Genomic DNA, 15,419 nt, shown 5'->3' on the forward strand with positions numbered 1-15,419 from the left:
ATTTTTTTAAAAAATACATTAAAAAATAAAAAAATAAATAGATGCTTTGAGTTGCTGGAGTCTCTTATGAAACCGTGATTTTGTAAATAATGTTTATTACGGTAGTAATAATTATTTTTTAAAAATATTTTTATTATAAATATATTTAAATAGTATTTTGTTTATTTTTTAAAATTTATTTATAAAAAATACATTAAAAAAACCAAAAGCACAATCTCACTTAAACAATGCTTGTTTTCCTGTTCTTCTTTCCTCTGCCGCACTGAACATGCCTCTTTCTTTCTCTTTCGTCATCGTCATCGACAACTTGTGTTGAACTAAAAATTGTCACTTTCCTTCCTCTCTATAAATTCTTCTTTCCGAAACCGAACCCTCTCCATCCTCTCCTCAGCCCCCATCTCCTAACATACAAGCCCTACCCCTCCTCCACCACCCAACACAAGATTTTCACCTACATTTCCTTTTCTGGGTCCAATAAAGTTCACATTTTTATCATCTGGGCTGTCTTCATCAATGCAAAACTAGTCCCTTTTTTTAGAAGAGAAGGAAAGAAACCAAGAAACATGGCCATTCCTTATCATCATTTCAATCTTGTTACTTCTGAGAAACCAGACATGGAGATGCTTTTTCCTTCTCCTGTGGTTTTGACCCAAGATGAGCTTAAAAGAATAGCAGCTTACAAAGCTGTGGAGATGGTGGAATCAGGCATGGTTGTCGGTCTTGGTACTGGTTCAACAGCGAAGCATGCTGTGGATAGAATTGGGGAGCTTTTGCATCAAGGGAAGTTGAAAAACATTATAGGTATACCTACTTCAACAAAAACACATGAACAAGCTTTGTCTTTAGGTATTCCTTTGTCAGATCTTGATTCGCACCCTGTTCTTGATATTGCAATTGATGGGGCTGATGAGATTGATCCAAATCTTAATTTAGTTAAAGGTAGAGGTGGGTCTTTGCTGAGAGAGAAAATGGTGGAGGGTGTTTGTAAGAAGTTCGTGGTTATTGTTGACGAGTCTAAATTGGTTAAGTATATTGGGGGTAGTGGTTTGGCTATGCCTGTTGAGATTGTGCCTTTTTGTTGGAAATTTACTGCTAAGAGGTTGCAGGAATTGTTTGAATATGCAGGTTGTGTGGCAAAGTTGAGGACTTTTGCTAGTTCTAATGGAGTGGAGAATGGTGGGTTGCCCTTTGTTACTGATAATGGGAATTATGTTGTGGATTTGTATTTTAAGAGAGATATTGGGGATTTGAAGGCTGCAAGTGATGCAATTTTGAGGTTAGCTGGCGTGGTTGAGCATGGAATGTTTCTTGATATGGCGACTACTGTTATTGTTGCAGGGGACCATGGGGTCACCATCAAGAATAAGATTATAAAGTAGTTAGAGATTCATGTAGGAGTTAATTTATCATTTTTTAAGATGTCGGCAAGACGAGTACTGTTGCTGTTCATTGTTTCCATAGGGAAGAGGTTTTTGGTCGCCTTAGCATCAGATTACATGATTCATGAGGATGATTCTCCTCGAATTTTGGTATCGTCTCCGAGTAAGAGGCTTAAATCTTAGAATAGGAGGTTGGAAAACAGGGGGAGGTTGGAAAATAGGGTTTTATGTCAGCTTAATGACCAAGCACATGTATGTCAGCTGGATTATGATTTATTTAATATAAGAGATGCTTCATTTTTATCACATTCCAAAATAGACCTGGTGCCTTGCTAGATGAATTTGCTCAGATATTTTTTGCGTGGTACTTGCTGGTTCCACCGCTTAAACATCACTAAGATATTTAATAGAAAATTTGCAATTAGTTTACTTGCACATCAAACATTTTGTTGTAGCTAGAACTGACCATTCTTGCCTTTCTAAGAGGATAGCCATTTTAAATCCCAAGTTTAACTGCAGAATGGGGTCTCTGCCTTAGTGGATTTCTAATACTTGTTATTTTTAATGTTGTTACTGGTGCTTCAAGAAAAGAGCAGTGGTGGTAGGCTTATAAAGGAATTTTGGATTTGTAAGTACATAATTTACAACCATCCACTTTAGAAATTCTTCACGCATAGTGGTCTCACAGAGGTTCTAGCTTCCAGGCTCTTTTATACCTAGCAGGTTGCAGGGCAGAGTGGAGCATAGGTTAATTTTGTTTAACTAGTACATTTAAAATTTCGGGTGACGTTGGATTTTCGTGTTGGGTTATGTTATTTGAGTCATCCTTCTCGAAGCTAATGGTTTTGTTGAGATACTACTTTCTGATAGAATTACAATGTCTATGTTAATTGAGCTGCCCTTCTCCGTGCTGATGAGATTGTTACAATACTACTTTCTGATTTTAACTTTGGTGAAGTTGGAATGTGATGTCTGTATGTTATGCATTTGCTCTAATCGCTTGTGTGCTTGGTAATTTAAACATAGCTGTACATGTCTGAAGGATTATAATATTGTCTCTGTCCGTTCATAGATTATTTTGCCTTGAATATGCTTGCAGACAAATCAAGAAGGCTTCCTCTTTGCTGGTATTTCACTTTATATCATCTTCTCTCGTGAATAATCTTACTACAGCAGTGAAATTCTCGTGTCTAGTCATATATTTTCTAGATTGCAACCACAATTTGCTTCCTTATTAGCATTTATATAGCTTGAATTAATGTCTGAATCAATTGCTTCACATTCTCTATCTCATTGCTTTCCTTCTTTTTTTTACCCTCTCTTTTTTGGAAAGCATTGCTGTTGAGCTGATCTCAATCTCAATTTATATTGCTATTGAAGCTAACAGGACACATGGGCAATACGTCAGTGTTGTGCTATTGCCTATTGCCTCAAGCATAGTTCTCATATCTGACCTGGGGTTTACCCGACTAAGAATCTAGGTTTCGGATTACATGGATTGACCCAGATTAATCTAGAAATTAAAAAAAATATTTAAAATTTTAATATTTCATATAAAAAAATTTAGAAAACGATCAATGTGAATATAAGCTAAACCTGATTTCAATCTCGATTTATATTGATATTAAAGCTAAAAGGACAAATGGACAATATATCATTGTTGTTATTGCCTCGATCATAGTTATTAGATCTAACTTGGAGGTTAATTCAACCAAAGAGTCGGGATCCGGGTGACGTGGGTTGATTCAGGTCCAGAAAAAAATTTAAAATTTTTTTGAAATTTTAATATTTTATATAAAAAAAATAAAAAAAAAACAATCTAGGAGAATATAAGTTAGATATGTTATAAATAATGAAATTTAAAATATTATTTTAAAATATTTTTTATTATATATTGAAAAGATATTATGTTAGAATATTATCTTTTTAAATTAAAATATTTAAACTATTACCTCGATAATAGTTATTAGATCTGATTTGGAGGTTTATTCAACCAAAGAGTTGGGATCCGGGTGACATGGATTGATTCAGGTCAATCTAGAAAAAAATTTAAAAAAAATTAAAATTTTAATATTTTATATAAAAAAAATAAAAATAAAAAATCTATGAGAATATAGGTTAGATATGTTATAAATAATGAATTTTAAAATGTTTTTTATTATATATTGAAAAAATATTATGTTAGTATGTTATCTTTTTAAATTAAAATATTTAAACTAAAAAATATTTTTTATCTCATATTGAAAAAATATAATTTTTTTTTTGTAAATATAGAGTATATATACTAAATAATTTTAAATTATAAATTAAAAAAATAAATATTTTTCTAATATTTATATAATAAATTTTGAAAAGGATAGTAACTAGTTAGAAAATATAAAAAAAGATGGATTTTTTGTTGGAAGAAAAAACACATGAAAAAAAATAAAAGATCCCAACCAGATTTTGTAAAGTTTTTATTTATCTCGATCTTTTATCTTTTTCCAATCAAATTTTGTGAAGTTTTTATTTATCTCGATCTTTTATCTTACTTGAATCAATTCAGTTAGCAGGTTAACCCATCGGATAGTTTAAGTGTAATAACCATGGCCTTGATTAAGGGTAAAGCATATGATACATCATGTGATTATGTGAACATGGGTTGGATCCCAACAGGGGTATTTTCTTGTTTAATGACGGAATCTCTAATACCAATAATGGGTAGAGAAGAACCATTACCAATAATGATAGAATCATTACCAAAATATTCTCGAATGTCAATTAATATACTTAGCTTAGATGTCATGTGATTTGAGGCACTAGTTTCTGATGTCTATTTTATATCTGCAACGGTGTTTTCTAGTGTAAGAATTGCCAGTATTTGTGGGATTTTACTATCCTAGAATTTTTTTTCCTTTTTGGGCACCTACCAATAGATTTTAGCAATATGACTCATTGTACCACAATATTGGCATTTGTATTCATGATAAAGATCTCTTTCTGTTTGGGTTATACGATGTTCTTCTAGTGATGGGAGGTGTCGTTAAATATCTGGTGTGAAATATCTCTTGTTTTGATCTCTAGGTTTTGCTGGGTTTGAAACCCTCTCCCATTGAATGAAAATTGATATGAGCTGTTGTGAAGTGCTGAGGAAGGGTGTTGTGTGCACTGCTGATTACATTATTGTTGTTGCCTATAAAATGTAAGTTGTTGAGTGAATTATGTGTTTATAATGTCTATATGAGATGAGAACCAGCTATGACGCTGGTTAAAATTTTTCGAGCTGAGATGCCAGCTCTGAATAGAACAGCCTTGGGGCTTTGATAGGGTGTTGTTTTGTGTGTGCTCACTCGAGCTCTGATGCCAAGAGAAAAAAGAAAAAATGGACAATCGGTGAAGAAATACTTATTGTATTTTTTTTAATTCTGTCACACACACACACACACTTGGTTCCAAACGTGAGCACGCTGAATGTATTACATTGCCTATGATGTTCTATATTTTAAAGCAACTATTGACTTTCCATAGCTATAGGATTTCTCGTTTAATTATCTTTCCATAGTTGCAGGATGCTTTATTTATGGAGTCTGATATGTCTCTAATGTATCAATACTATAAGGAGATTTTATTCCTATATTCACGGCTGCTGCAGTTGCCATGTATGATGAGTTACTATTCTGAAGTGAAGTAGTCGTCGGTGAGTTATCCATGCAATCTTTGATGTTGGTGTGATAAACTGATAGGTGTTGATCAAGATTGTGACAGGGCTGTAATTGTTGTGGTGCCTGCTGAAGCTGCTGCAAAGACTGTAATCGTCGTGGTGTTGCTGTTGAAGCTGCTGCAGAGGTTGTAATCGTTGTGGTGTTATTGTTGTTGTCTGCTGAAGCTGTTCTTCATAGGCTTCTGGTGTTTTTGTTGTGTGGCTGCTAATATCAATTTGCCAAGAAAAAAATTCGGTTGCAAAATCTCTATTTATTCTCTATTATATTTGTAGAAAACTGCCAAGCAGACAAGGAGTCACCATTTCTCTACTTACTCTTTATTATCTTCTCTACCAGTTGTTGGTATTGGAGATTCAGTCATCAAACAAGAAAATACAAATGATGGGATTTTAAACTAACTAGGATTTAATTTTATGGAGGTTAAGCTTCCATGGTTGCTACAATACAGATGATGCCTATAGCATTTTAAACCAACTGGGATCTTCTACACTGAGTGATGGGATTTGCTGCTTCAAATGATGAAGTTTACAGCTCCATCAGGTTAACCTTGGTTCAAGTCTCTGCAAGGTATCAAAAGGGGATGGCAATAAGGCCTGCATTTCTCATTATCACATGGTTGCCTCCTCCCTGCTCTTGCTGCAATGGACTCAGGGGAGGCATGGAGCTACAGAGCCATCCATCTTTCTGAAGCAAGAGAGCAATTTTGGAGAAAGAAAAAATCAAAATCTTCATGGAAGTTGGCATTGCTGGCCTTCCAAAGTTATATAGATTTATGTATCCCTTAGATTAGTGAAATTCTAGACTCCATTTCTTTTTCTTGTAAAATAACTTGTTTCGGAAAATATGGTATATGAAAAATATTTATTTTTCATTATTTGATTATGTTATTAAAAACTATTTGAATTAAGTGTTTGCTATTTATGAAAAAAGTTTTATAAAGGAAATTATAAGAATTAATTGATGGTGGGGCGCATGATTTATTATTGAGACTAGTTTTGTAAAATGTTTTAATTTTTTTAAATTCATAAATTATTTCTCGTTATTTTAAGCTTATTTGTTTCTTTGAGTGTAAAATATTTTATATCGATTAAAATTCTCCAAGCAAATCAAATATTTTTTTACTTTAAAATATTTTATAATAACAATATTTTCAAGAAAATAAAAAATATTTTATAAAATAAGATTTAGATTTCAGTTGGAGAGTGTCATAAACTCACAGCAACTGCATCAATAATGAAATAAAAAAAAAAGACTTCCTTAAAAAAAAACAGAAAATCAATTTATTTATTATGCATTAGAATTTTTTATTTAAAAATCAAAATTGATTTCCTAAAAAAAAAAAATACTATATGAAGTTAGTTTGTTTAACAATATGGCAAAAAAAATATTATATGAAGTTAGTTTGTTTAACAATATGGTTGCAATTATTTTTTAAATAACTTTTCATGTTAAAATATATTTTAATATTATTTTTTTATTTAAAAAATTATTTTTGATATCATTATATCATATCAATTTAAAAATACTAAAATTATATTAATTTAATAAAAAAATCAGATTAAATTAGATTCAAACCACACTCCCCCTTTGATAGTATCCATTACCATACCTGCACACGTATGAGGTGGAATGGTTTTTTTTTTTTTTTAATGATACGAGAATCACAATAGGTGAAAAGAAATTCTTTAGAGATAATCAAGTTATAAACAATAATTTTAAACACATTCATTAGCCAAATCAAGAACACATTCATTAGCCAAATCAAATGCCAAATTATTTTGGAAGATTTTTAAATTTTTGGGAGTTGATGTTGCAACATTCTTAGCATTGATAGAAAATAGTACAATGCCAATTAATTTTTATATGAGAATTTTTATGATACTAAAGATATGTAATAAAGATATACATAAAAGCTATAACTACTAGATATACATACAATATAAGATAGAGATAGACACAGAGAAAATCATATCTGATCTTATAAGAAAATAATAAAATTAATCTAAATTGAGCAATTTCTTATGACCTAAAACAAGAGGATGGTAATTGTGGGATTTTGAAAATAATTAAAACCCAATTCTAAATTGTTTTTAACATTAAATCTTCCAAAACTAAAACCTGTTTTGGCTGATGGACAAGTGTTTCAATCACAAGTAATGTCGTTTCCGTCTCCATCTCATCGTTAATGGAATGGCAGAAGAAGTAAATAACTACATAACGAAGCGCATTTTACAAAACACAAAAACGAAGGCCCTCTCCCTTTGGCGCCAGTATCGTTTCCGGCGCCAAAATTAATTCTCTGCATAAAACCTAAAACCTCAAACCATTATCTGATAGATGAAAAGAAAAACCTCCCCCACTCTCTCTTGAATTCCCTTTCTCTCTTTAGAATCCTAGAAGAAGAAGAGGAAGATGTTTTATTCGCAGACGTTCTTAGCAAGGAAGGGTCCTTTAGGGACTGTTTGGTGCGCTGCTCATCTTCAACACAGGCTCAAGAAATCTCACTATACCTCCACTGATATCCCCTCCACTGTCGGTATGCTATCACTCTCTGTTTTTTTTTTCTTTAAAAAAAAGAATGATTTTTTGGATCTTAAGTCTGTAATTTTTTGCCTTTTATGATCTGGGCTGTATTTGTTTTCATCGATTAAGCTATTTGGTGGCATAAAAATCTCTTCTTTTTCTTCAATCCTTTTCTCTTTTTAATGAATTGAGCTGCATTTTTTTGATATGGTACACTGCTTATAGCGTAACTGAATTTGCATTACATTGAGAAAATGAAGGGTTTTGTAGATGTTAATTTTGCAATTTTTTTTAAGGGTAATGGAAATTTTGCAATTTTTTTTTCAGTGGTTGGAATTTAGGTTTTTTTTTTATTGTTTTTCCAGTTTTGTGGTTCTACTTTTCAAAGAGAATTAATAAATTTGTCTAATATGTTTCTTTGCTTAGTAGGTCTAAATCCCCAGCTTTCTTCTTTTTCTTGAATTGTAATGAAGATTAATTTGTGAAAGAAAACATCTTTGCTTCTTCGGTGAATAACCCTGGTTTCGCAGTGCTTCTTTTTTTTTTTTAATTATTTTGATTCCCCTGTCTGATTTTTAATTTTCAATTAGTTACATCTAATTTTCTAATATACTGACGGGAGTTGTGGTCGTTGAATTCTTTTTTTATCTTATGAATGTGTTTTTAGATCGAATTATGTTCCCGGAAGTTCCGATTGCGTTGAGAATGTCAGGCCACCTTTTGCTAGGTGTTGTTCGGATATATAAAAAGAAAGTTGATTACCTTTTCCAAGATTGTACCGTTGCTCTTGCTGGGCTAAACAAGGCTTTCACAACTACAGAAGTTAATTTGCCAGAGAACGCCACAACAGCAACATTCGAGTCTATCACTTTGCCACCAACCCTCAACCTTGATGGCTTTGACATGAGTGATTACTTAGATCCTGAAGGGTAAACTTTAAAACATCTCAAGTTTTTTGTTCATGTTTTTGTGTTTTAAAATTTATTTCTGATGCTATAGGTTTGTTGTTAGGTCCCCGGATAATCATCTCAAGAGTTACGAGGAAATCACAATGACAGATCAAATTTCTCCTTACATCACCATACATGTCGATGAGGTCCATATTATTTTCTATGGTTTGGTGATGATTTTGTACTGTGATATGACTTATTGGAATGCATTATCACTTGCATGCAATTTTTGTGTAGGATAATATCTGTCCATCAGTTCCAGAACAGGATCCTAGTTCAGAGGCTAGACCAGTGGATGAGTATGCCCCAAATTGCAGTTGAAAGATGCACTCTTTCTTTTTTTGGAATTTAGATGAAGATATCCATCTAATATTAATCCTTTTGTAACTACAGTATCCATCCACCACCTCCAGGCGATGGTGACTTGCCTTCTCAAGATACAGGTCAAAGGACTCAGACAGTTGTGAATAACGAGACTGGACCTGGTGCAAGTAATCAGACAGATGTGCTTGTGGATGATATGGATTTTCATGATCCTGGTCAAAGTAATCAACCAGAAGACCCAATGGATACTGAGGATTTTCGAGATCCTGCTCCAAGTAATCAGACAGAAGTTCTAATGCACACTGGGGATTTTCAGGATCCTGGTCCAAGTAATCAGACATCAGTACCTACTGAGAGTCTTAACCAAAGTCTTAGAGGGGAAAATTCCCCTCCAGAAATTGAAGTTATGCGTGATGCTGCCACTGATTTGGGCTCAGAAAGCTTTCCTCCATTGAGTCCAACTAGAAGGGTTGATGCAGCTGAACCAAGTAGATCTTTAGACGAAGTTCTAAATGAGAAGGATTTCCTTTCTCCAATAATGGAAGATGCTTTACCTTCTCTAGAGAAGTCTTTACCATTTCAGCAGCATTCAAAAGCACCTACTTCTGCTGCTTCACAAGATATTCCTGATGTTTTTGACACACATGGTTCATTTGGTGAGAGCTTACTTCTTATATGCTTGGGTTGTAAGTGTCTTTAGGGCTTGTATATTTACTTTTAACGAGCTTCTTGTTTTTATTTCAGGGAATATATCACCACAATTTGCCATTCGTTCAACTCCACCTGCTCAGCAGCCACAACCAGGGCCTCCACCTGCTCAGCAGCCACGGCCAAGGAGGAGGAGGAGGAGGATGCAATTTGATGAGGCCACAGTGTTGACTAATAGGTAAGATTTGTTATGGGTGCGTGTAAAACTACTTTTTCCATGGCCCTGCTTACTGATACAAGTATATGAAACTTTGCTAGGTTTATGAGGAGGGCACTTGAGGATCCTAGTGATCTGATGCGACAGAAGAGGACGAGGCCATCCTCTATGGTGGGTATATGGAGGTTGACCAATAGTCTGAGAAAGGAACAAATCTTTTATGAGCCTTTGATAACTGGTGAGGGGGTCTTACTTCTAATGAATTTTTTCTTGCTCATTACCTTCAAGGTTGTGGAATTGATTTTCAAGAGAATTTTGATGCTTGTCTATCACCAGGGTCTTGTGAAGATTTATGCAAGCTTTCTGAGAGGGATTATATTACTACAAAACCTCATTTGACTCTTGAACAGGGAGCTATTTCAGAGCATGGGGTTACAACATCTCCTGGCCCTGAAACTGAAGCCATCCCTGAGCCTAGGATGGCAAGCTCTCCTGCTCCCACAGCTGAACCCATCTCAGAGCCTATGATTGCACAATCTCCTGTTCCAGGACGTCAATCTGGCATGGAAAAGGAGCGACCCCAACAGGATCTAGGCTGTTATGACCACAGTGTTTTACCTGAAATCGATATGGAAATCGAACGACTTCGAAATGATGGAGATCATGATGGCAATGACTTTTTATCAGACCTGCCTTCTCCAGCAATGCCCATGCCTTCTCCAGGAAGATTCATGCCTTCTTCTCTTAGAAGAGATGACTTCACTCCCATGCCAATAAGCAGCTTTGGATCAGGAACAGTACCCCAGGAAGGAACATCTACAACTGTGCACACTCCAGAATTTTCAGCTTCCCCTGGAACTTATCAGTTAGGTGAACAGAACACTGGGCTCTCTGATATTCCTGAATTGATGAAGACTGCAGAAGATGATGTAAGTAGTTTGTTTTCTTGTGATTTGAGAACCTAGACTCTTTATTCCTTTTGTCACATGCTTTTGCATTGACAGTTTCTATAATTGTGTTTCTTTTTAATTGTAATTGCTGCTACATCTGCATGGCCCATGTCACTCTCAGAGCTAAAATATATGAAGCTGTTGATTTGAAAGTAAGGCATGTACATGATATTTCATACTCCACTTCTCAATAATGCACTTGTACTTACAATTTTTTCATTATTGTAGATGCATAAAGCATAAAACTCATGCCTTATTCCTTGTGTGTCATATCAAACCTTGTTCTTGCACCTTTTCTTCTGAGCTACTTGACGAAGTTAATGATACTCCTGACTCCAATATTATATTTTTGTAGGGCCTTGCTAAAATACTAGAAGCAGACAACACACCAGTTGGTAAGCTGATATTTTCTTGTTTCCTAGAAATTGAATAATATCAAATGTACACAATTTCAACAACTTTATTTTTTAATGCATGATATGTGGATGACAGATTTATGCTTATTGCAGGATCCTTGGGTACTCGAGACATTGATTCATTGTCTGTGAGGACAAGGTACTTTCTTTTTCTTTATTCCCCATGCCTGGAGGAAATTCTTTCCTGTTGATTCAAAATTATCAGTTCCTTTTAGCTGCTGTCTTTTTATTTGCTTGTGCTGGCATGCAGGGGTGTGGCTAAATATTTAAAAGAACATTCTCCTATTATCCCATTGTCAGAAGAGTCATCTGGAGATATCAGTCTCACCAGTATCTTACAAGGAAAAACGAGAAAGTTATGTGCTCGGATGTTCTTTGAAACAATGGTAAGCTGCAAAGTCATTTCATGCATAATGGATCCTTTGTCAGTTACCACCAATCTAAACCTTTTTGTGAAAGAAAAAAACCATGAAGGAAAGAAAGCCTCCCCATTTAAACAAAGATTGTTGAAGTGTTTTGACCCTGTCATTGTTCCCTCTCCAATTCCTGTTATCATGACAATACTACCGCATATTCAGCATTACTTGGTCTTTTACTCTGGGGCCAAAAGGCAATGATTCAACTTTGAATCTTGAGCAAGAAGCTTGCATTGTAAAACCATAAAGATAAAATTAAACTTTATTGAATCCCAAGACCTAATGCTTCTTAAGCTGTCCTTTTTTATAGCAAGAATGCTGACTTTGTGGTGCAGTTAGTCTCAATTTTTACGATGGTTTTTTTTTTATCCACTTCAAAGCAGAAATAAAGACAATTCTGTTTAGAAGAACTTGTTATTGTTGTCTTATAGATGGATCTATGGTGATTTCAACATGATTTATTTGCTTGTTTCCTTGAAAACGCCAATCATGTTCAGAAAAGAATTTTTCCTGCCTCAGTTTCTTTTTGCGTGTTGTTGATCCTCTTAGTATCCTTTCTTCTAACCACCCCACCAAAAATTGATTTCCAGTATCCTTTGTACTAACCACCCAGCCAAATATTGCTTTTGTGTCCATAAATTTTAGACTTCTTATGAACCAAGTAAATTGGTCTCTCTATGGACATGAACTTCACATATTCATCAACTTTGTCAGTGTTTACCTTGCCTATCTTAGGAACCACTTAATTTTCTCATCAAAAGTCAGTCATTGAACCTCTTTCTTTGCTTCCCCTCTGTTTTCATTGATATTTATACTTTTTAACATACCAGGAAAACCACCAAGTTTGTTTTATCAGTGGGATCAGGTGCAGTGTTTAGGCCTGTGCTGTAGACTTGACTGTTAATCACTTCATCAAAGATACGATCCTTTATTTGTTTTCTTTTTAATGAATTTTTTTTATTGCCTTCTAGTAGTAGTTTCCTCTATTGGAGACTTATATGTGTTTGTGCATTCACTAGCAAATCTTTTTTCAGAGACTTATTTTGCCTAACAATTATTGATATTTTCACAATTATTTCCATAAATGTGTTTCAGTTACATAACATGTAACACAGCTTGTACCTGTATTCTCTTGTCTAACTTTTTGGCTACAAGCATTCTCGAGTATGTCTGTCTCTGCAGATAATAGGTTTATGGTACCTGAGGTAAAGCAGACCACCTAATAATTCATAATTATTTTTAAAGAGAAAATGGTTTACTTAAAGCTGTTTATTATCGTGCAACTATTTCTTTAATATCACACATTTGGTGCACTCAGGTTTGTTAAAGATTTTTGCATCTTTAGATGCTTTATCTTTCATTCCAAGACAGGATTATTGTTTGGCAAATCACAGCTAGTGCATAGAATTGTCTGTGGCTCCTTGGCACATGGTTCTTATATTGGCAAACTTTTCTTAGTTCCATCATGGTGGCTTAGTCCTGAAATTTGTTCTTCATCAAACAATTTTATCTTTAAGCAGTATTCTCATTTTGATGATTCTTACATCTTTTCATAAGCATTAAAAATGCAACCTTTCTTCCTTCACCGTGCTTCTTATTATGTGATTTTTTATGGTGAATTGCAGGTTTTGAAGAGCTATGGGCTTATTGATGTTCAACAGGAGGAACCTTATGGTGACATTGCTTTGAAGTTGACTTCAACGCTATCAAAGGCCCAATTATGAAGTTATAGAAGCTATTTAAAGTGCCTTGCAGGCCTTATGTATAGGTATGACTATAAGAAATAATATTAACCACAATATTTAGAAATTGATTTCATTTTTGGAGACCTATTGAAAGTGATGTTGATCATTTACTACTGCTATTTGTCCTGGTTTAGTGGCCAATTTACCTGATTACTGAAAAATGAAACAGTTAAAATGTAAATCACCCTACATGTAAGGGGGTGGGGGATGCATGGTGATAGAGATTTTGTAGAACTCACTGTGAATGGGTTATGCAAGTTGGGAAGACATGCCAAATCATTGTAATCAAAGAGGCATTTTAACCTAAGTAACAAGGTCTTCTATTTCTATCATCTGTTGTTAATGGATCTGGTAGAAATAGTGAAAAAAAAAAAAAATGGTTCAGATCCCCTTGTTTCATGTTTAGATCAGAACCAGCAATTGAAGTGAGCAATTTTGCTGGCTTCTTGAAACAGGTATGGATCAGCATCCAACAGCATGGCGGACCATCATCATAATTTTCCACTGCCAAAACTAAACACTCCCACTAAGAGACTCAAAACTATTGCATGCACAACGCGCATTTTGTGAGCCTTTGCATCCGAAGTGCTGGATTAGCAGAGTCTGCTCTCACAGCCCCAAAGGTTGTTCTCAATGATTCCAATTCAAATCACTGGTTTTGATCGACTGCAGAACTATAACAACTACCATCTACCAAAAACACCAAATTTCTCTAGACAAATAAAAAAGAAAAAGAAGACATTCTTGATTTCTTCTGGGCAACTTCTTGGAACATAATATCATCAAGAAGCTATTAATGTCTTTTTGGGCTTCATTAGGCTTTCACAAAGACTTGAAAGCTCTAGGTGCAAGACGAACAAGCTACACTTGATTGGGTAAATGTTCGGATAGTCCTAATAAGAATCATAAGATTTCCAACCATCTCATAAGCTGGAATAATGCCAAGTTAATTCCCAGAAACAAGGGCATTGATCTTGTGTTCAAGGTGAGCTTCGTAGTCCTCAAGGCGACCTTTGATGGCATCATTCTCCCAGCTGATCAATGTAGGAACTCCTTTGAGCTTGAACCTTGAGTCTACTCGCCATGGGTGCTGGGGATTCCTCCATGTTGGTCTATCTCCAACATAAGCTCGCAGAAGTGCCACATCATCTGGCAATGCTTCCAGCTTCTTCAATATTACAGGTTCAGCTCTCACACAATCTGGTTAAAGATGTCAAAAAGAAAGCATTAAATTACATTCTGGATTCAAATATTGTCATATTTCTCAAAACAAGTGACTCAGACCTCACAAAATCCACAGATTTGTACCAAAAACAGCACATTTTTTATACATCGAATAAAAGATTCCAAGTTCTTCACTCAAAAGAATGTTCCACAAGAATAATGAACCAAGAGTTGAACCAATGCCTCAGTACCGGGCCATAAATGATGCGAAGGCCATTCCAAATGAGTCATTTCTATAAGAGTTCAAAATATATATCCGTGGCTATTTGAACGGTAATAGTTACATTTCAAATAGCACAAACTACAAACTACAAACTAAAGAGGCAGAGGAGATGCTTTGCCAGCATTTCAACTGAGGTTATCTCTTCTAAAGCCCTTCATTCTCCATTCATGTTCTAGACTGCTTGTTTGGCCTTGATGTTGTTAAGGGTACAGATTTTCTTCTCTGATGGGCAACCCCAGTACCCAACTCTATTATAGCTAGCTCCCTAAAACGTTGAATAACTCATCCAGAAGTTCAGCAGTGACCTCTGGCGAAATTATCTTAAAAAAATAACAGTACTTGAAGAAAAAGCTGGAGGAAATCTTAAGACTGCAAACTGTAAATGTGCTCACAAATATCTAATTTTGGTGAATTCAGTTTTTGTATCATTAGAAAACATATGTTCACAAACACATACACACACAATGTTCCTAAACCATTTGGCTTCTTGAGCCACTCAATGCTCTTCCCTTATCTTTACTTGAACTTTATCTCTCTACTCTCAATTACCATTTCTGCATCAATAAATATAGTCTGAGAATTTAGGTTCCAGAAACAGCACCATGTCATATATTACTTGAAACATGCTTTTGTTTTTCAATTTCATGTGCTTTTTTCTGAATAAAAGACTATATTTATTGATGCAGAAATGGTAATTGAGAGG

At 34.6% G+C, this 15,419-nt stretch overlaps 3 protein-coding genes across 3 annotated transcripts in view; 2 read left to right on the forward strand and 1 right to left on the reverse strand.

Moving 5' to 3' along the window:
• Positions 1-227: 227 nt before the first annotated feature.
• On the forward strand, positions 228-1,808 carry LOC105132973 (probable ribose-5-phosphate isomerase 2). The gene has a single exon (XM_011036724.1). The coding sequence runs from the start codon at positions 564-566 to the stop codon at positions 1,377-1,379; it is 816 nt and encodes a 271-aa protein (XP_011035026.1). The 5' UTR covers positions 228-563; the 3' UTR covers positions 1,380-1,808.
• Positions 1,809-7,385: 5,577 nt separating this feature from the next.
• Positions 7,386-13,292, forward strand: SYN3 (Rad21/Rec8-like family protein). Its single transcript, XM_011036725.1, has 12 exons — positions 7,386-7,616; positions 8,271-8,532; positions 8,615-8,699; positions 8,791-8,852; positions 8,947-9,533; positions 9,622-9,763; positions 9,844-9,980; positions 10,079-10,671; positions 11,048-11,087; positions 11,202-11,247; positions 11,359-11,494; positions 13,150-13,292. Exons 1-12 carry the CDS (start codon positions 7,493-7,495, stop codon positions 13,246-13,248), a joined length of 2,313 nt encoding a protein of 770 aa, XP_011035027.1. The 5' UTR covers positions 7,386-7,492; the 3' UTR covers positions 13,249-13,292.
• Positions 13,293-13,990: 698 nt separating this feature from the next.
• LOC105132975 (Thioredoxin superfamily protein) overlaps positions 13,991-15,419 on the reverse strand; it is a 2,015-nt gene continuing 586 nt past the window's right edge. Inside the window, exon 2 of the mRNA XM_011036726.1 lies at positions 13,991-14,469. Within this exon, the coding sequence (XP_011035028.1) occupies positions 14,216-14,469 (254 nt within the window). The 3' untranslated portion in view covers positions 13,991-14,215. The remainder of the gene's footprint in view (positions 14,470-15,419) is intronic.

The sequence above is a fragment of the Populus euphratica genome, unplaced genomic scaffold, assembly GCF_000495115.2.
Source record: "Populus euphratica unplaced genomic scaffold, PopEup_1.0 scaffold99.1, whole genome shotgun sequence".
NCBI classification, from domain to species: domain Eukaryota; kingdom Viridiplantae; phylum Streptophyta; class Magnoliopsida; order Malpighiales; family Salicaceae; genus Populus; species Populus euphratica.